The sequence below is a fragment of the Oncorhynchus masou genome, chromosome 1 (assembly GCF_036934945.1).
Source record: "Oncorhynchus masou masou isolate Uvic2021 chromosome 1, UVic_Omas_1.1, whole genome shotgun sequence".
Lineage (NCBI taxonomy): Eukaryota > Metazoa > Chordata > Actinopteri > Salmoniformes > Salmonidae > Oncorhynchus > Oncorhynchus masou.
The window spans coordinates 43,763,936-43,786,788 of record NC_088212.1 but is presented as its reverse complement, the minus strand read 5'-3'; the positions used below and the strand labels follow the sequence as shown (position 1 = coordinate 43,786,788).

Genomic DNA, 22,853 nt, shown 5'->3' with positions numbered 1-22,853 from the left:
AAAGGTGGTGCAACTCAATATTAGGAAGGTGTTCGTAATGTTTTGTACACTCAGCGTATATTTACCTTGAAGAGCTGTGATGTCTGAGTGGGAAATGCAAAAAAAATAAACCAATGTTCACATGCATAATACATGTGTGAAATAAGACAAATATAAGCACAAATTATTATTACACACACCAGTGGAGTCTCCTCGGAGGAGGATGGGGAGGACCAAAATAGTGAACCATATAGGGAATATATTCACGTCACCAAATCATTTATTAAAACACACTGTTTTTGCAATGAAGGTCTACAGTACCCTCAACAGCACTCTGTTGGGTAGCACCATGGTGTAGCAGGAGGACAGCTAGTTTCCATCCTCCACTTTGTACAAAACCATGGTTCTCACCCCTTTCCATAGACTTATACATTGACAACTTCTGGAGGACATCCTCCAACCTATCAGAGCTCTTGCAGCCTGAACTGACATGTTGTCTACCCAATCAAAGGATCAGAATGAGTATAGTACTCAAAGCATAAGCTAAAGCTAGCTAGCACTGCTATGCATAAAATATGGTGAGTAGTTGACTCAGGAAGACAATAGTTGAACAGAGAGAGAGCAAGAGAGAGCGATCTAGCTTTATTCACTTCCTTAGCTAGCGAATGCAGCTAGCTAGTTAGGCTATTCAAACACCCAGTTTAAACAGAGAGGGATGTTATGTTAGCTGGCTGGTTATGGCTATCCAACACTGGAACTTTTCCAAGTCAAGTTTAGCTTTCAGTTTTAGTAATTTGCCACTATCCCTGCAGGTATAACTAACTGGTCATCTGCTTGCATGCTCACTGTACGCTGTACTGCGGGTTTACTAATGCATTAGTTCTAGTAGCAATGTTGACTATAACATTAGCTAATTTGGTGACAACGATGTCGGCTGTGTGTAGCGGTTAGCGGGTAAGATATAAAGGTTTGGCTTGGAAAGTGTTTTTTTTGCCTGGTCACAGACAGCTGATGTGTTGTGCACTGAATTCCACAAGTGAAGGGAAAAGGTAAAAGGAGGAGAGTACGTAGATGCGAGAAGGAATTAACGAGCAAAGCGATAATGCTGTTTGTATGTGGCTGCTATGAAAGGGAACTGTGTTTGCGTGTGATCAGGGGGTGTATTCATTATGCCGATTATGTTGAATAACGTTTCTTAAACGGAAGCAAATGGAATGAACATACCTGACTTGGTCCAATAGAAACTCTCTTTTGCAACTGTTGGACTAATGAGTACACCCTAGATCAGCTAGCTGCAGGCAAGAGTGTGCAAGGCATTGTTGACTGTGTCACTATCTTTCAACTTGATTACTCATTCTTCTCTCGACCTCTGTATGGGAAACTTTCATTCATAGCCTAGATTGTATTTTAATTTTTTTAACCTTTATTTAACTAGGCAAGTCAGTTAAGAACAAATTCTTATTTTCAATGACGGCCGAGCAACAGTGGGTTAACTGCCAGTCAGGGGCAGAATGACAGATTTGTACCTTGTCAGCTCGGGGATTTGAACTTGCAACCTTCCGGTTACTAGTCCAACGCTCTAACCACTAGGCTACCCTGTAGCAGCCTCATAATGGGTTTAGGAAAAAGAAGTGTCATGTAGTAACTTAAACCTATTGATGTTACATTAAGCTGAGTGAATGGAATATGAGTAAGTCATCCAATATTCTGTCATAGAAATAAGGCCAAGCTAATATTTTTATTTTATTTTTTATCTTAAACGCACCGACCGCCACTGACACACCATTTCTGAGGAAGGGTAGGGTAGCTACAGGAAGTGACTCTTAGTGACGCTAATTAACTTGTTACTCCTCCAGTGCGGTTGTCAATAGCAACAGAGCAGAGGTGACGCCACTCGCTGCTAATTGACACACAAAATGATGAACAGAGATGCTGCTGTGGTTTTTCTCAGCTAATGAGGGGAACTGAGGCAACTGATTGAGGTCAGAGATGTATATTTATAAATATGTCTAAATATACAGCTCTGGTTGAAGTGTTTTTTTTCTCATCCTGTTAGTAGTTGTTGGTGCTGTTTTTGCCACTAGATCATTCTATAGGTTAACTAGTTGATCCTGTCGTGATGTTAACTTTCTACTGACATCACGTCTACGGAGCACTATTGTCTACTACAGAAACTGAGTTGATGTGCAGCATGTCTGTATTGTACCAAAAGTTGCACATTCAGTGACTTGTTGGTGAAGTCATCACATGTACATTGTTTAAAAGTTGACACTAGTCTCGATAATAGCGTTTACTGTAGCCTTGGTAATAGCTTTTAATATGATGTTCCTCCTAAAAAGTTGATAGTTGAGATGTTATTTAGAGACCAGAACGGGTCGACAAACATTATTCCAGATATTTTTCCATTTTGGAATATAATGTAGAAACACTCTACGTTCTTCTTAGTGAAGCATCATCCATTCATCTCGCCTGCTTATCTTCCACTTTCCATGGGTTTGGAGTTGAATATTATGTCTATTAATGTATTTTTAATAATGTTTCGCCTTTCTATGCTATTAAGTAATAGACTTAACCTTTACCATTCCAATATACAGGAGCCTATAATTTCTTTAGAGGTCTTGCTCACCCTCCAAAGTGCCGCATGCATTCATTCATTTCCTTGGAAAAGCTCTCAGCCGCTCAGCCGTTACCACGTTGACAACCTACATCGTCATTCATTAGCTTAAATTTTTTTAAAGTCAGCTTGCTAACTGTCATTTCTCTCCTACTTCAAACACAATGAGGGAACTTTAAAATGGCATGGATATTTTTTGGCATGGGATATTTTTTTCATTATGATTTTTATATGCCTCCCTCATTGTCTGTCTGGCATGTTTTGTTCTGACAACATGAAAAAAAATGATGTTATTGTTAGAAGTTAAGCTCCCCTGGAAAATACTAGGAAAGAGCATTATTACGCTGGCCATGCAGGATCCATATTGGAATTCCTGGTTGTGTGTGAATTTGTGTTGTGTGTTTGTGTAATCTCTTGTGGAAAGATTCTGCGTGTAAACCGAAATAAATCTGTCGGGACTGAATTAGTGATGGGGGAAAGGTCTATTGTTAAATATCTCAATATTATTTTGGCTGATATTAATATTGATTATTGACTCTTTGTTTTTTGTTGTTTCTTCTTCTAGGTAGCGTTAATTAGTGCTAGTCAGTTGTACCTGACCAAAACGCCGGTATTTTTAATCCTATAGTTTATTCTCCATTTTATTTTAAAATAGTGAGCCCAACATGTTTTCAGCACTTTTATTTCCATAACTGAGAAACTCATTTCCTCATCTCTCTGCACCAGATAAACACCGATTGTACAAAACATTAGGAACACTTTTATTAATATTGAGTTGCACCAACTTTTGCCTTCATAACAGCCTCAATTCGTCTGGGCATGGACTCTACAGGGTGTCAAGCATTCCACAGGGATGCTGGCCCATATTGACTCCAATGTTCCCAGTTGTGTTAAAACCTGTTGTGACTCGGGGGCAGTATTTTCATTTTTGGAAGAGAAAAATCTTTCCCATACTAAACGGGATATTTTGTCAGGACAAGATGGGACGGCAGGGTAGCCTAGTGGTTAGAGCATTGGACTAGTAACCAAAAGGTTACAAGTTCATATCCCCGAGCTGACAAGGTACAAATCTGTCGTTCTGCCCCTGAACAGGCAGTTAATCCACTGTTCCTAGGCCGTCATTGAAAATAAGAATCTGTTCTTAACTGACTTGCCTAGTTAAATAAAGGTAAAATAAAAAATAAATAAAAGATGCTAGAATATGCATATAATTGACAGCTTAGGATAGAAAACACTCTAACGTTTCCAAAACTGTAAAAATATTGTCTGTGAGTATAACAGAACTGATGTTGCAGACGAAAGCCTGAGAAAAATCCAACCCAGAAGTGCCCCATGTTTTGAAAGCGCTGCTTTACAATGAGTCCCTATTGAGCAGTGGATGGGCTATCAACCAGATTACGCTTTCTCCGTATTCCCGAAGGTGTCTACAGCATTGTGACGTAGTTTTACGCATTTATGTCGAAGAATAGCCGTAGGCGGCTACATTGCGCACGTGGTCACCTGATGCCCCCAGAGAGATTCTCACGTAAAATACAGAGATAGCCATTACTCCAATCGGTCCTATTGAAAAACGAATTGTCCCGATGGATATATTATCAAATAGATATTTGAAAAACACCTTGAGGATTGATTAGAAACAACGTTTGCCATGTTTCTGACGATATTATGGAGCTCATTTTTAATATTTTTCGCTGTTTTCGTGACTGCAATTTCCGGGCGATTTCTCAGCCAAACGTGAAGAACAAACGGAGCTATTTGCCGACGAAAAAATAATATTTAGGGAAAAATTAACATTTGCTATCTAACTGGGAGTCCCGTGAGTGAAACATCCGAAGCTCATCAAAGGTAAACGATTTAATTTGATTGCTTTTCTGATTTCCGTGACCAAGTTACCTGCTGCTAGCTGGACAAAATGCTATGCTAGGCTATCGCTAAACTTACACAAATGCTTGTCTAGCTTTGGCTGTAAAGCATATTTCGAAAATCTGAGATGACAGGGTGATTAACAAAAGGCTAAACTGTGTCTCAATATATTTAATTTGTGATTTTCATGAATAGTAATATTTTCTAGGGATATTTATGTCTGTTGCGTTATGCTAATTAGTGTCAGGCGATGATTACGCTCCCGAATGCGGGATGGGGAGTCAGTAGAGGTTGGCTGGATGTCTTGAAACACACAGGAAACTGTTGAGTGAAAAACCCAGCAGCGCTGCAGTTCTTGACACTCAAACCAGTGCATCCACTGCCATACCCAGTTCAGAGGCACTTCAATCTTGTCTTGTCCATTCAATGGCACACACACACACACACAATGGCATACATGCACAATCCATGTCTCAAGACTTAAAAATCCTTCTTTAACCTGTCTCCTCCCCTTCATCTACACTGATTTGAAGTGGATTTAACAAGTGACATCAATAAGGGATCATAGCTTTCACCTGGATTCACCTGGTCAGTATACATGGAAAGAGCAAGTGTTCATAATGGAACCAACACTTTTCATGTAGAATTTATATTTTTGTTCAGTGTGTGTGTGTGTGTGTGTGTGTGTGTGTGTGTGTGTGTGTGTGTGTGTGTGTGTGTGTGTGTGTGTGTGTGTGTGTGTGTGTGTGTATGTAAGGCGTTCTGCTAGCGACCCACCTCGACAACATCGTGTGAAATTGCAGAGTGCCAAATTCAAAATATAGAAATAGTTATCTACATCTCAAGACATCAGTCAGGAAGTTGAAGCTTGGTCGCAAATGGGTCTTCCGAATGGACAATGACCCCAAGCATACTTCCAAAGTTGTGGCAAACTGGCTTAAGGACAACAAAGTCAAGGTATTGGAGTGGCCATCTCAATGCTCCGGCCGTCAATCCTATAGAAAATGTGTGGGCAGAACTGAAAAAGCGTGTGGGAGCAAGGAGGCCGACAAACCTTACACAGTTACACCAGCTCTGTCAGGAGGAATGGGCCAAAATTCACCCAACTTATTGTGGGAAGCTTGTGGAAGGCTACCCAAAACGTTTGACCCAAGTTAAACAATTTAAAGGCAATGCTACCAAATACTAATTCAGTGTATGTAAACGTCTGACCCACTGGGAATGTGATGAAAGAAATAAATCATTATCTACTATTGTTCTGTCATTTCACATTCTTAAAATAAAGTGGTGGTCCTAACTGACCTAAGACGGGGGATTTTTACTCTGATTAAATGTCAGGAATTGTGAATAACTGAGTTTAAATTTATTTGGCTAAGGTGTATGTAAACTTCCGACTTCAACTGTATGTATATATTGTAAAGCAGCGCCAAAATGCAGGTGTTTCAGCCTAGCTAAGTACTTCCTGTGTTAGTGGGGCAAGTCAGCAGAAAATACGGAGTGTTGCGCCATGATTTGCTCAGTTGAGTATTTGGAGCATCAGCATTTGTGGTTTCGATTACAGGCTCAAAATGGCCAGAAAAAAATTACTTTCTTCTGAAACTCTTCAGTCTATTTTTGTTCTGAGAAATGGAGGCTATTCCATGTGAGAATTTGCCAAGAAACTGAAGATCTCGTACAACGCTGTGTACTACTCCCTTCACAGAACAGTGCAAACTGGCTCTAACCAGAATAGAAAGTGGGAGGCCCTGGGTGCACAACTTAGCAAGATTACAAGTAGTGTCTAGTTTGAGAAACCAACGCCTCACAAGTCCTCAACTGGCAGCTTCATTAAAGAGTGCCCGCAAAACACCAGTCTTAACGTCAACAGTGAAGAGGCAGTGAAGAGAAAAAGCCATATCTCAGACTGGCCAATAAAAATAAAAGATTAAGAGGGCAAAATTTCAGACGCTGGACAGATGAGCTCGGAGTAGGTGAACGGATAATATCCGCATGTGTGGTTCCCACCGTGAAGTGTGTGATGGAGTGGAGGTGCTTTGCTGCTGACCCTGTGATTTATTTAGGGATTTCTGTACATGATCAGAAATGTATAAAAATCTGTTTTCAGCTTGTCATTATTGGGTATTACAGTGGGGCAAAAAAAGTATTTAGTCAGCCACCAATTGTGCAAGTTCTCCCACTTAAAAAGATGAGAGAGGCCTGTACTTTTCACTAGGGCCCCCCGTGTGGTTCTGGGATTTTTGCTCACCGCTCTGGTGATCATTTTGACCCCACGGGGTGAGATCTTGCGTGGAGCCCCAGATCGAGGGAGATTATCAGTCGTCTTGTATGTCTTCCATTTCCTAATAATTGCTCCCACAGTTGATTTCTTCAAACCAAGCTGCTTATTTATTGCGGGTTCAGTCTTACCAGCCTGGTGCAGGTCTACAATTTTGTTTCTGGTGTCCTTTGACAGCTCTTTGTTCTTGGCCATAGTGAAGTTTGGAGTGTGACTGTTTGAGGTTGTGGACAGGTGTCTTTTATACTGATAAGTTCAAACAGGTGCCATTGATACAGGTAACGAGGGGAGGACAGAGGAGCCTCTTAAAGAAGAAGTTACATGTCTGTGAGAGCCAGAAATCTTGCTTGTTTGTAGTTGACCAAATACTTATTTTCCACCATAATTTGCAAATAAATAAATTAAGAATCCTAGAATGTGATTTTCTGGATTTTTTTCCCATATTTTGTCTGTCATAGTTGAAGTGTACCTATGATGAAAATTACAGGCCTCTCATCTTTTTAAGTGGGAGAACTTGCACAATTGGTGGCTGACTAAATACTTTTTTGCCCCACTGTATATTTAGATTGCTGACCTTTAAAAAATATATATATCCATTTTAGAATAAGGCTGTAATGTAACAATGTGTTGAAAGTCAAGGGGTCTGAATACTTTCCGAAAGCCCTGTATATTTCTTGAGGTTGTTTTGCATGCAAAATGACTTTTGAAGATGAATGACTGTCAGCGTAATTACATGATTAGTTCACCACTGTAGGAGAGGACACAGTTGTCACAAAATATATTTTTGCGAAGGTAGAAAGAAAGTAATTTGAGCAAAACATTTCAGTGAATCGATGATTCGTAACGTTTCAATAGAGTTTCTGACCGATGCATCTTAAACATTTGAACCGGGGACCGATGTGTGTTGCTGAATCATCCCTATTAAAGAATTTAATCCCATTTGAGGACAGAAGCAGAACAACAGAGTGAAGACTCAGCTCAGAGAACGTTTTCACCCTCTCTGTTCTCACTAGCCTCTGTTTTATTCATTAGTTCACACCGTAGCAGAATGTTTTGCAATGGAAAACAAAAACAGGCGTTTATTAGATACATTCAGGTAGGCCCTTCCCTGTTCTGGCCATTTGCCCAAGTGGGACCCCTGACAGTGTGAATGCTCCCATTCGGTTTCACTTGGAACAGAACGGTGAGCTAGCAATCTGGATGGTTTCTCCACCCATCCACTGTTGATTGCATCACCAATCACCCCCTTCAAAAAACAAGGTGTGTAACACCATTTTTACGTAATTGTATGATGCAATGAACCACTTTACAAGATCAAATGCATTATCTTTTTTTTTTTGCCATAGAGAACCAGACAAAAATGTAGGTTACACGCTGCAACATTGGCATAGTCAAGCCTGTCTCAATATACAAAACTTCCCTTCAAGGCTCTCGTGGAGGAATGGTTGGTCACCCTTTATAGCCTATAAAATATTGTAACATTACAACCAAATACTTTTATGTCTATATATAATAATTCCCTCCAGGGCTCAAAATTAAGGGTGTCCTGTCATTCCTTGGACACTAAAACAATGTTCAAAAATCGATTCTGGGACAGATCCTAAATTCATACAACCACTGCACATTACTAAATGTGAAAAAAACAATGAGGCTGATGCAACAGATCTGACTGTTTAAATTAATGTTGATAACTTTTTAGTTCTGACGAATTTACGAACGCTCAACACCTGTTGAATATGGCCGGTGTCAGTAAACGTTAGCAAAAAAAAAAAACGTAATTAAATTGTTGCCAGCAGCGCAGTTGCGGAGAACCAACGCTCTGAATAACAAATAAACTGCCTAACCAGTGCTGCTAAGGCGAATAGAATGGTCAGGTGAGCGGTTCCCTCATTTGTGTCTGGAAGTAGCTAGCAAGCTAGCCAACGTTAGCCAGTTTGCTTGACTGCTGCTGTTGGGTTGATCCGAGCGTTCTGACCTTACTCCTCCGCCAGAGCGTCCAATGTGGGCTCCGAAACGCTCTGAATTTACAAATGGACAATCTGATAACGAGTTTACGAAAGCCCAGAGTGCACTCTGAGCACATAGTATAAACCAGCTTTTAGTCTTTGTTTTTTTAGTACATGGCCTCACGTGAATATGAATCGAGCCGGTAGATCACATATTATAAGTGCAACAGTGCAGGCTACATGTGAAGGTTCAAAAAGGAAATGACCTGGAATACACCATTCTCAAACGTGCACATGAGCGGTTTCCTGTGACAGTGATGAAAAATATGAGAAACTAAGAAAGAGAGGAAGATCTAAAGATGCATCATCTAGCATGGGTTACTTGCATAACTAGAAGTATGCCTTTGGCTGCTGGGAAATACAATTATGTTGATTTGAAAACCAATAGAATATGAGAAGAATGTTGGTTTCAATGGCGTATAAAGTGTTAAGAAAATAATTTCCTTAACATTTCCGTTGTCGTATTTTGGGCTAAGTTACTTTGAAACGAGGTAAGACATGCTTCATAAAATTACAGAAATCCATGTTTTAAACAATTAAGTTTATGGTTAAATAGTGTCAGAATGTTGACTGCCGCAGCTCAGATTCAATGTGGGTGTTATGCTGTGCGCACTCTCGGGTGACCATTTGATCTGAACTAACCTTGCCTCTAGTATGTCGACAGAATCAAGCCTTTAGACATTGTTAATTATCCTTCATTATATTTATCAAACATGACTGGTGTTTAGCCCATATTTATGTAATTAAAGTTTGGCTCCATTTTCTGGTGCCTCATGTCAGCATTGGTTTGGACATGAAGCTCTTTGACTTGGCTCAGACGAAAACCAGCGTTGATGTCGAGCCCTGGCTTTAATGTTCCATTAAGTTGTTGTGTATCGTGGTGTCAAATGTTTGAAGTTGAAAGATCAAACGAAGTGAAATGTTGAAAAGTATTAGAGGGAGAGGCTATCGAAATAGTACAATTCTGAGAATATGTTAAACTGTGGAGAGGTCAGGGGTTATGTCCTGATTGTGTCTTTGATCATGGTGCTGTGGGCAGAGGAGAGGAGTCTTTAGATCAGATGCCCTGCTTTTCATGTCATGACACACACACACACACACACAAAACAAACACATACTTACACACAAACTCATTCATATCGTTTATCCACTATCCTATGTTAACTAGGGCTGGGAATTGCCAGGGACCTCAAAATATGATATTATCATGATACTTATGTGCTGATTCGATGTGTATTGTGATTCTCACTATTTTATGTGTTGCAATTCGATATACCAATTTTATTGCAATTTGATGATCGAGAATGTATTCATACCCTTTATTCCACATTTTTGTTGTTCCAGCCTGAATTCAGAATGAATTAAATGTATGTTTTTTTTCCTCACCCATCTACACTCAAATGTTTTGAAAATTAAATACAGATATCTCATTTACTTAAGTATTCACACCCCTGAGTCAATACATGTTAGAATCACTTTTGAAAGCAATAACAGTGGTGATTATTTCTGGGTAAGAATGGTACTCTGTAATGTGTTGTACTGGATTAGCCTGAAACCTAACACTTTGTATTCAGGATAAAAAGTTAATTTCTTTGCCAACATTTTTGCTGTTTTACTTTAGTGCCTAGTTGCAAACATGATGCATGTTTTGGAATATTTTCATTCTGTACATACTTCCTTTTCACTCTGTCAGTTAGGTAGTATTGTGTAGGAAATGCAATGTTTAGACATCAACAGATTTCTCCTATCACAGTCATTCAGTTTTGTAACTGTTTTAAAGTCACCATTGGCCTCATGGTGAAATCCCTGAGCAGTTTCCTTCCTCTCCGGCAACTGAGCTGTATTTCTAGTGACTGGGTGTGTTAATACACCAAACAATGTGTAATTAATAACTTCACCATGCTCAAAGGGATATTTAATATTTAATGTCTGGTATTATTTTTATTTATTTACCATCTACCAATAGGTGCCCTTCTTTGAGAGGCATTGGAAAACTTCCCTGTTCTTTGTGGTTGAATCTGTTTTTTGAAATTCACTGCTCGACTGAGGGGACCTTACAGATCATTGTATGTGTGGGATACAGGGATGAGGTAGTCATTCAAAAATCATGGCAAACACTATTATTGCACGCAAAGTGAGTCCATGCAACTTATTATGTGACTTTAGCAAATGTTTACTCCTGCACTTATTTAGGCTAACCATAACAAAGGGGTTGAATACTTCACCTTACCGTGAGATGCTTACTTACAAGTCCTTAACCAACAATGCAGTTCAGGAAAACAATGAACATAGCTAGGTAAACAAAGCGGAAGTTCACACAAGTCACATAACATTAGCTAGCAAGCCAGCCAGATAATGTTAGCTAGGTAAACAACAATTAACACAGTGCCAACAATGCCACAGTGCTGGGAGCTAAACAGCCAGGTTCAATGTTAGCTAGCTAACATTAGGCTTTAATTAGAAAAGCAATCAGCTCTGGGATACGAATAATATCAGTTAGGGAGCCAACCAGCTAACAATACACTTTAGCTTAAGACAGGTAAACAATGAACCTAGCTAGGTAAACAAAGTTTAAGATCACACACATCACTTGACGTTAACTAACGAGCCAGCCAGCTAATGTTAGCCAATTAAACAACAATGAACACAGTGTCAAATCATGTTACTACCCTGCATGAATACGTCTCTGGGATACGAATAATAACTTCAGCTAGGGAGCCAGCCAGCTAACGTTAGCTAGCTAGCTAACAGTACACTTTAGCTTGAAATGAAACCACTTTGTCAAAATTACAAATGTGTAATATCTGAAAATGTAGCTAACTATCTTACCTGCATGCATCATGGATTTGTCTTCCTGTCAGGAATGCCATACCATGGTTGCCCTTAGTTTGAAGATGTAATTCAGAGACAGGTGTTTTCTTCATCTCTCCATTATACTCTAATTCCACTGATTTCAAAACTTGATTTTCCAGAAAGTGGAAAGCAACACTTATGCAGCTCCACTACACAATACATTTTAAAAAGCTGCGTTCAACAAGATTACCAACACAGACTGACGAGTTCAAATAGACAGACACCATCAATATGGCAGACCAATCCGAACTCCTCTCTCGGCATGTCCAGCCCACTCATTATCACAGCCAATCATGGCTAATAAGAAGGTTGCGTTCTTTTTCTGTGGTTTAACCAACAAGGCTCGTAATATAACAATTGCATTTGTATTTACATACGGCATACAAGTTTGTTATAAAGGCACATGAATGTCCGACAAAGCATTTCTGCCAAAAAACACATTTTGATTTACGTTCAAATGGTTCTCGTGTGAAGTCGTGACTTGCGACATACGCTTAGTATCCTGAATCGGGTCACATATACAGGGTGTACCGGTAACGAGTCAATGTGAGGGGGTACAGGTTAGTCGAGTTATTGTGTACATATAGGTAGGGGTAAAGTGACTATGCATAGATAATAAACAGCAAGTAACAGCAGTGTAAAAACAAAAGGGGGGTGGGTCAATGTAAATTGTCCGTTAGATTAATTTTTCAGCATTCTTATGGCTTGGGAGTAGAAGCTGTTAAGGAGCATTTTGGTCTTAAACTTGGAGATCTGGTACCACTTGCCCGTGCGGTAGCAGAGAGAACAGTCTATGAATTGGGTGACTGGAGTCTTCGACAATTTTTTGGGCCTTCCTCTGATACTGCCCAGGATATAGTTCCTGGATGGTAGGAAGCTTGGCCCCAGTGATGTACTGGGCCGTACGCACTACCCTCTGTAGTGCCTTACGTTCAGATGCCAAGCAGTTGCCGTACCAGGCGGTAATACAACCGGTCTTGATGCTCTCAATGGTGTAGCTGTAGAACTTCTTGAGGATCTGGGGACCCATGCCAAATCTTTTCAGTCTCCCGAGGGGGAAAATGTGGTGTCATGCCTAGAAATTTTAAAAAACAATTTAGTTAAGAGTTGAACTTTAATTAACAGATGAGATATGTTGGCACGACTGCCTTTTTGCATCTCCATCCCAAAGACCTTGCTTGGAAGTGTACTTTGCCAGACTGCCAAGAACCTTGCCCTCATCCAGTCCAAGGTGGCGAGACACGGTAGTGATAACACCATAGGCCTTGTTGATCTCTGCACCAGACAGGATGCTCTTGCCAGCATACTTGGGGTCCAACATGTACGCTGTGGCGTGTATGGGCTTCAGGCAGAAGTCTTTGTGCTTTTTTATTTATTTTAGAACTGCAGTTTCCTCTGTTTACTACGTGAATGTTTTTTTCCAAAAATGAAAATACTGTCCCCTAGTCACAACAGGCTAACTAGCTGGTTTTAGACCTTGGGGTAGGTGTTCTCTTCCAGGCTGTTCATTCTAGGGTTGAAGTACAGTTTCAGGCACAGGACCTGGAAATAGAGGTTTTCACAGGTCCAAAAAGTCGAACCCTCTCCCGAAATGATCCTGGGGCTTTCCCACCCAGACCGATATGCATAAAATGTTTGTTTTTTAAATATACATAACTTTTCCAAACGGACCAGAGGTCAACAAGACCCTTTCTGTATAGACCTTGTCATGGCCACACCCGGTCAGATCTGAGTGAGGAAATTAGCAGAAAAGTACTAATTAAACTGAGCTGATAAAGCACGAGAGGGAGGAGCCATTCTAGTAGGACAACGAGTGATCAACCAACCAAGCCGGATCGCGTTATAGTAGACTAATAGCTGTCTCTTTCTCTCTCTGTGTAGGTGGTAGAAGTAGCTCTGAAGGTTAGCCCCGTGTTAGGAGCCCACATGTTCCAGCCCCTGCTGCCTTCTGTCTTCAGAGGGATCGTGGATGGAGAGGTGAGCTACCTGTTAATGCTTTGTACCTGTTCTGGAGCTGGGCTTTGGTGCAACCAGGGTAGCTAAATTCCAGTAGCTTTCCATAAATTCACAGGTTTTCCAGAAATCCTGGTTGGCAATTTGCGGAAAGTTACCAGCATTTTTGCAACCTTAGTCTGTCTCTCTCTCTCTTTTTCTCTATCTTATGAGAGCTCTGCTTTAACTGCTATGGCTCCCTGTCAGAACCTTCCATAGGAACCTTTAGTCTCTCACTCACTCACTATGGGTTCCCCTTATGTCGTTCCCTGTCGAATACTAAAGGACTAAATTGAATGACAGTATAAGCCATTTAGCCTCTATAGGTCACTGTAAACTGAGTGTATAAAACATTATACTCTTTCCATGACAGACTGATCAGGTGATTTCAGGTTGAAGGCTACTTCAATCAGTGTAGAGGAAGGGGTGGAAATAGGTTAAAGGATTTTGAACCCTTGAGACATGGATTGTGTATATGTCATTCAGAGGCTGAACAGGCGAGGCAAAATATTTAATTGCTTTTGAACGGGGTATGGTAGTAGGTTCCAGGTGCCTCCGGTTTATGTGAAGAACAGCAACTCTACTGGGTTGTACACCCTCAACTTTTTCCTATGTGTTATGTGTATTAAGAATGGTCCGCCACCCAAAGGACATCCAGTCAACTTGACACAACTCTGGAAGCATTGGAGTCAACATGGGCCAGAATCCCTGTTCGCTTTCGACACCTTTTAGAGTCCATGCCCTGACGAGTTCAGGCTGTTCTGAGGGCAAAAGGAGGGTGCAGCTCAATATTAGGAAGGTGTTCTTGATGTTTTGTACACTGTGTATGTTTTTTGGTTTAAAGGAACATAATTGACCAAAGTCAGTTTAATTATTTCAATTCCATTTCGTTCCGTTTTTTTCTTTGAACTCAACAGTTTATCTCCCAATCGAGAGGGATAGAGATCAGAGGTTTCTCTACCTGAAAATGCATGATATAAGCAATTGATAGTTGATATTCAGCAGTCATAAAAGTATGCCTTATTTAATTTGAAGATCTACTGAAATAGTGATTTTGTCAGACAGCATAGGCAGCAGCTCTATAGAGATGATGACTTGGAATTAAATTAAATCAAATCAAACAAAAGTAATTTACACAACTGAAATATTTTTAGTGAAGTAATGTGAATAAATTATAGTTACTAATTGATGAGCGGTAATGGACAGTCACTACCATTATGGGGGTTTTATTAATTGTTTTCTGTTTTACAGCATTCAACTGACAAAATGCATAATCAATTTAATGTTTTTTTTTAAATATATCGAAACTGAAATCCTTGATTATTTTTTAATAATCGAAAATGAACCAACCTCAAACAGCGCTAATTGCTCAGCACTACTGTATGTAAAATTCATACAATTACCTTGACTGGTTTGTTCTGAAAGCGCTCAAGGTTTTATGCTTTCATCAGTTACCTTGGCATATACTGTACTTACTCATTGACAGTAATACGTACATGCTCCTCTCCACATCGGTGTTTTCAGCATTAACCCTGTTCTTTCTTGTGTGTGTGTTTGTAGCGGTACCCGGTGGTGATGTCCACCTACCTGGGCATCATGGGAAGAGTCCTGCTGCAGAACGCTAGTTTCTTCTCCTCTCTCCTCACACAGATGGCCAGCGAGTACAACCAGGAGGTGAGACACCTTGCCAACTAGTAGAGTGGTGGAATGGTAGGCATATTGGATGTACCATATGGCCCGTAACTCTAACCAGGAGGTTACATCATTTAACCCCCCTCTCCCATAATTTAACTTTGTTACCGCCGTAGTACTTAAAGCAACAAACATTTTCCCAAGATGCCTTTTTGTTTAGATGTTTATTTATATTCACCCTCTATTGTCTGTACAACTTTTCTTTAGCGACAGAGAATAAATGAGAAAGAAATTCTGCTCCCCTTCAACAGCAGCCAAAATGATAAAAATCACATTCAGTCCAAATATTCAGACCTCTTGACTTTTTCCACATTTTTTTACATTATAGCCTTTTTCTAAAAATTGATTAAATTAATAAAAATCTCAGCAATCTACACACAATACCCCATGATGACAAAGCGTAAACAACTTGGAGTCCACCTGTGGTAAATTGCATTGATTGGACATGATTTGGAAAGACACACAGTTGGCAGTGCATGTCAGAGAAAAAAACAAGCCATGAGCTCGAAGGAATTGTCTGTAAAGCTCTGAGACAGGATTGTATCGAGGGGAAGGGTACCAAAAAATGTCTGCAGCATTGAAGGTCCCCAAGAACACAGTGGCCTCCATTCTTAAATGGAAGAGGTTGAGAACCACCAAGACTCTTCCTAGAACTGGCCACCCGGCCAAACTGAGCAATCGGGGGAGAAGGGCCTTGGTCAGGGAGGTGACCAAGAAGCCGATGGTCACTCGGTGGCGATGAGAGAACCTTACAGAGGGACAACCATATCTGCAGCACTCCACCAATCAGGCCTTTATGGTAGAGTGGTCAGACGGAAGCCACTCCTCAGTAAGACGGGCCATGGTCAGGGAGGTGACCAAGAACCCAATGGTCACTCTGACAGAGCTTCAGAGTTCCTCTGTGGAACTCTTGAGGGTAGATTGATGTATTCATTATAGAATAAGGCTGTTATGTAACAAAATTTGGAAAAAGTATTGGGGTCTGAATACTTTCCAAATGCATTGTATATGCCTGTTTGTCTGCTATGCTAATAGTTTTGAGATGTCTGTGGGTTAACTATCTCTGCTAATGCTAAAGTCACCACAACCTACAGATCAGGCCCTGCTGGGTACATAGGCCATCCAGTTGGGATCCAGGCAGCAGCGGCCTGAGATTAAGCATGGGTGCCAGTCTTTTGACTTGCGCCAACTCCTTGATTGTTTTAGATTCTTGTTTGGCTAGGAAACAGCATATGAGACGGCTGAGGCAGAAGGTGAAACGGCTTGCAGCCCAGGTTACTAGCATAAACCTGTGTAAACATCCACATGCCTCTTAGTCACTACGACCTGCTGGCCTACTCTGATCAGGGGATCAGTTTGCCAAACCCTGCTACTTGTTCACAAAAATAAGCACAAGGGAGTTCCAGGAGGCCCTCTGAGAAGCAATTTGGGTCAGATTGTATTTTTATATGGAGCCTATACATGCATCTCTGTTGATTTTTATACCAAAAATTAAGAAAGTGGCATTGAGGGCAGTCTTTCCGTTGTTGACACTGAGGCTTGTCCACAAGTCTTGACTTGTAAAAGGCCTTGCAGTTGAAATGTCGACCTTGACTATTCTCCTTGCAATCCCCTTATCTATGTTTTCCAACAGTATATGCCCCCAGGGTCTTCGTGCAACTTTATTTCACTAGTTCGTGGATTACAGTCAAACTTTCTGGGCTTGTTTGAGTAGAAAATGAAAGGCTAATGGATTGGGAGGTAATGGTTTGGACGATTGATTCCCGACCAGGGGATAAACGCACAGTTAGGTCTCATTAGGCCTACGAAGCCAAACAGAGTTTAAGAACTGTTTGGCTGTTTGTCTTTCCTCTGGGTACCCCTTTCCCTGATGGAAATGGAGGATGGAGTTCGGTGGGAAACTCAAACCAGACAACCTTGTCATCCACCAGGGACCAAATTATAGATGCGCTATATACAGTAGATATACAGTTGAAGTCGGAAGTTTACATACACCTTAGACAAATACATTTAAATTCAGTTTTCCAGACATTTAATCCTAGTAAAAATGCCCTGTCTTAGGTCAGTTAGGATCACCACTTTATTTTAAGAATGTGAAATGTCAGAATCATAGTAGAGAATGATTTCAGCTTTTATTTATTTCATCACATTCCCAGTGGGTCAGACGTTTACATACACGCAATTAGTATTTGGTAGCATTGCCTTTAAATTGTTTAACTTGGGTCAAACGTTTCGGGTAGCCTTCCACAAGCTTCCCACAATAAGTTGGGTGAATTTTGGCCCATTCCCCCTGACAGAGCTGGTGTAACTGAGTCAGGTTTGTAGGCCTCCTTGCTTGCACATACTTTTTCAGTTCTGCCCACACTTTTTCTATAGGATTGAGGTCAGGGCTTTGTGATGTCCACTCCAATACCTTGACTTTGTTGTCCTTAAGCAATTTTGCCACAACTTTGGAAGTATGCTTGGGGCCATTGTCCATTTGGAAGACCCATTTGCGACCAGGCTTTAACTTCCTGACTGATGTCTTAAGATGTTGCTTCAATATATCCACATAATTTTACTTCCTCATGAAGCCATCTATTTTGTGAAGTGCACCAGTCCCTCCTGCAGTAAAGCACCCCCACAACATGATGCTGCCACCCCCCGTGCTTCACGGTTGGGATGGTGTTCATTGGCTTGCAAGCCTCCCCTTTTTCCTCCATACATAACGATGGTCATTATGGATAAACAGTTCTATTTTTGTTTCATCAGACGTGGACATTTCTCCAAAACGTACGATCTGTGTTCCCATGTCCAGTTGCAAACCATAGTCTGGCTTTTTCATGGCGGTTTTGGAGCAGCGGCTTCTTCCTTGCTGAGCGGCCTTTCAGGTTATGTCGATATAGGACTCGTTTTACTGTGGATATAGTTGCTTTTGTACCTGTTTCCTCCAGCATCTTCACAAGGTCCTTTGCTGTTGTACCAATGTACGTTTGTCTCTAGGAGACAGAACGTGTCTCCTTCCTGAGTGGTTTGACGGCTGTGTGGTCCCATGGTGTTTATACTTGCGTACTATTGTTTGTACAGAATAACATGGTACCTTCAGGCATTTGGAAATTGCTCCCAAGGATGAACCAGACTTATGGAGGTCTCCCCCAAAAAATTCTGAGGTCTTGGCTGATTTCTTTTGATTTTCCCACAATGTCAAGCAAAGAGGCACTGTTTGAGGAATGTCTTGAAATACATCCACAGGTACACCTCCAATTGTCTCAAATTATGTCAATTCGCCTATCAGAACCTACTAAAGACATGACATCATTTTCTGTAACTTTCCAAGCTGTTTAAAGGCACAGTCAACATAGTGTATGTAAACTTCTGACCCACTAGAATTGTGATACAGTGAATTATAAGTGAAATAATCTGTCTGTAAACAATTGTTGGAAAAATTACATGTGTCATGCACAAAGTAGATGTCCTAACCGACTTGCCAAAACTATAGTTTGTTAATAAGACATTTTTGGAGTGATTGAAAAATGAGTTTTAATGACGCCAACCTAAGTGTATGTAAACTTCTGACTTCATGTGTATGTGTATATGTATATATATATCATATTTTTTTATCCCATAATGACAAAGCAAAAACGGTTTTAGACAGTTTTGCTATTTTATTCAAAATAAAAAACTTTAATATTACATTTACATAAGTATTCAGACCCTTTACTCAGTACTTTGTTGAAGCACCTTTGACAGTGATTACAGCCTCGAGTCTTCTTGGGTATGACACTACAAGTTTGGCACACCTGTATTTGGGGAGTTTCTCCCATTCTTCTCTGCAGATCCTCTCAACCTCTGTCAGGTTGCATGGGGAGTGTCGCTGCACAACTATTTTCATTTCAAGTATGTCCAGAGATGTTCGATCCAGTTCAAGTCCGAGCTCTGGCTGAGCCACTCAAGGACATTCAGAGACTTGTCCTGTAGCCACTCCTGCATTGTCTTGGCTGTTTGCTTAGGGTCATTGTCCTGTTGGAAGGTGAACCTTTACCCCAGTTCTGGGAGCTCTGGAGCAGGTTTTCATCAAGGATCTCTCTGTACTTTGCTTCGTTCATCTTTGCCTTGATCCTGACTAGTCTCCCAGTCCCTGCCACTGAAAAACATCCCCACAGCATGATGCTGCCACCACTATATGCTTCACCTTAGGGATGGTACCAGGTTTCCTCCAGACGTGTCGCTTGACATTCAGGCCAACGAGTTCAATCTTGGTTTTATCAGACCAGAAAATCTTGTTTCTCATGGTCAGAGTCCTTTAGGCGCCTTTTGGCTAACTCCAAGAGGGCTGTCATGTGTCTTTTACTAAAGACTGACTTCCGTTTGGCCACTCTGCCATAAATGCCTAATTGGTGGAGTGCTGCAGAGATGGTTGTCCTTCAAGTTTCTTGTTACCTCCCTGACCAAGGCCCTTCTCCCCCCATTGCTCAGTTTGGCTAGCCATCCAGCTCTAGGAAGAGTCTTGGTGGTTCCAAACTTCTCCCATTGAAGAATGATGGAGGTCACTGTGTTCTTGGGGACCTTCAAAGCTGCATACATTTTTTGTGACTTCCTCAGATCTGTGCCTCGACACAAGCCTGTCCCATAGCTCACAGACAATTCCTTTAAACCTCAATACTTGGATTTTGTTCTGACATGCACTGTCAAATGTGGGGACTTTATATAGACTGGTGTGTCTCTTTCCTAATCATGTCCAATCAATTTAATTTACCACTGGTGGACTCCAATCAAGTTGTAGAAACATCTCAAGGATGATTAATGGAAATATGATTCACCGGGGCTCAATTTCGAGTCTCATAGCAAAGGGTCTGAATGCTAATGTAATTAAGGTATTTTTGTATATCTATTTTTTTATTTGAGAACATTTCTAAAAACCTGTTTCGCTTTGTCATCATGTGGTAATGTGTGTAGATTGAGGACATTATTTTATTGAATACATTTTAGAATAAGGCTGAAACTTTACAATAAGTGGAAAAAGTTAAGGGGTCTGAATACTTTCCTAATGCACTGTATACAGTAGGGTGTATCTCATAAGCTCTACTCTTCCATCAGTACTGATGCGACAAAATAGGTGAGAGCATTGTGGATGAAGACTAATAGCTGTTATGCTTTCACCTGTCCACTTCTTTTCTGTGACTTTGAAAGACAGAGGCCACTTCCGATGACTGATATGCTTGAACCTTGTGTTCTTGCTCTCTCTCTCTCTCTCTCTCTCTCCCTTTCTTTCTCACTTTCTCTCAGATTGGCCAGTTGTTAGGTGGTGTGATAGAGATGTGGGTTGACCGCATGGACAACATCACACAGCCGGAGAGGAGGAAACTGTCATCTCTGGCTCTACTCTCCCTCTTACCGTCAGACAACAGGTGAGGACACACCTAGCAAATTAGTTGGAGCGTTTCAGCTCTCTTTATTTCCATATCCTGACTCCCATTGGCTGACAAAAAAAACACAGGTAGGCACACACACCAGCGTTTGCATAGAAATGTATTGGGCGGGACACTAAAGTGTTTTCTGGGTCGGCTGTGTCCAAACAGTGTAATATATATATATATATATATACCGGTCAAAAGTTTTAGAACACATACTCATTCAAGGTTTTATTTTATTTTTGCTATTTATGCATTGTAGAATAATAGTGACGACATCAAAACTATTAAATAACACATATGAAATCATGTAGTAACCAAAACAGTTTTAAACCAATCAAAATATATTTTAATTTTGAGATTCTTCAAATATTTACTCCTTGCCTTGATGACAGCTTTGCACACTCTTGGCATTCTCTCAACCATGATGTAGTCACCTGGAATGCATTTCAATTAACTAATTACATTTAATTTAATTTGTTGAATTGATTTCCTTCTTAATACATTTGAGCCAATCAGTTGTGCTGTGACAAGGTAGGAGGTGTACAGAAGATTTGGTAAAATACCAAGTCCATATTGTGGCAAGAACAGCTCAAATAATCAAAGAGAAACGACAGTCTGTCATTACTTTAAGACATAAAGGTCAGTCAATCCGGAAAATATCTAGAACTTTGAAAGTTTCTTCAAGTGCAGTCGCAAGAACCATCAATCGCTATGATGAAACTGGCTCTCATGAGGACTGCCACAGGAATGGAAGACCCAGAGTTACCTCTGCTGCTGAGAGGATAAGTTCATTAGAGTTACCAGCCTCAGAAATTGCATCCCAAATAAACAGACACATGTCAACATTAACTGTTCAGATGAGACTGTGTGAATCAGGCCTTCATGGTCGAATTGCTGTAAAGGAAGCACTACTAAAGGACACCAAAAATAAGAAGACTTGCTTGGGCCAAGACACGCGAGAAATGGACATTAGACTGTTGGAAATCTGTCCTTTTGGTCTGATAACTCCAAATTTGAGATTTTTGGTTCCAACCACCGTGTCTTTGTGAGACGCAGAATAGTTGAACGGATGATCTCTGCATGTGTGGTTTCCACCGTGAGGCATGGAGGAGGTGTTTTGGTGTAGGGGTGCTTTGCTGGTGACACAGTCAGTTATTTATTTAGAATTCAAGGCACAATAAACCATCATGGCTACCACAGCATTCTGCAGCGATACTTCATCCCATCTGGTTTGGGCTTAGTGGGACTATTATTTGTTTTCAACATGACAGTGGCTCCAGACATACCTCCTTGCTGTGTAAGGGTTATTTGACCAAGAATGAGAGTGATGGAGTGCTGTGTCAGTTGACCTGGCCTCCGCATTCACCAATATAGATGGTGGGATGATTTGGACCGCAGAGGTGAAGGAAAAGCAGCCAACAAGTGCTCAGCATATGTGGGAGCACCTTCAAGACTGTTGGAAAAACATTCCTCATGAAACTTGTTGAGAGAATGCCAAGAGTGCTGCAAAGCTGTCAAGGCAATGGTTGGCTACTTTGAAGAATATAAAATATTTTGAACTGTTTGGCATTAATGACCATTGTTATGTTTGGAGGAAAAGGGGGGGCTTGCAAGCCGAAGAACACCATCCCAACCGTGAAGCACGGGGGTGGCAGCATCATGTTGTGGGGGTGCTTTGCTGCAGGATGGGACTGGTGCACTTCACAAAATAGATGGCATCCTGAAGAAAGAAAATGATGTGGCTATATTGAAGCAACATCTCAAGACATCAGTTAAAGCCTGGTCGCAAATGGGTCTTCCAAATGGACAATGACCCCAAGCATACTTCCAAAGTTGTGGCAAAATGGCTTAAAGACAACAAAGTCAAGGTATTGGAGTGGCCATCACAAAGCCCTGACTTCAATCCTATAGAACAATTGTGGGCAGAACTGAAAAGCATGTGCGAGCCAGGAGGCCTACAAACCTGACTCCATTACACCAGCTCTGTCAGGGGGAATGGGCCAAAATTCACCCAACTTATTGTGGGAAGCTACCCAAAACGTTTGACCCAAGTTAAACAATTTTAAGGCAATGCTACCAAATACTAATTGCGTGTATGTAAACGTCTGACCCACTGGGAATATGATGAAAGAAATAAAATCTGAAATAAATCATTCTTTCTACTATTATTCTAACATTTCACGTTC

The 22,853-nt window shown here is 40.8% G+C and overlaps 1 protein-coding gene across 3 annotated transcripts in view; it reads left to right on the top strand.

The window, feature by feature from the left end:
• ipo11 (importin 11) overlaps positions 1-22,853 on the top strand; it is a 240,221-nt gene that overhangs the window by 149,024 nt on the left and 68,344 nt on the right. For all 3 annotated transcript variants that reach the window (XM_064972628.1, XM_064972627.1, XM_064972629.1), the window contains exons 24-26: positions 13,472-13,567; positions 15,143-15,256; positions 20,540-20,661. In XM_064972628.1, coding sequence (XP_064828700.1) covers positions 13,472-13,567; positions 15,143-15,256; positions 20,540-20,661 — 332 coding nt within the window. The remainder of the gene's footprint in view (positions 1-13,471; positions 13,568-15,142; positions 15,257-20,539; positions 20,662-22,853) is intronic.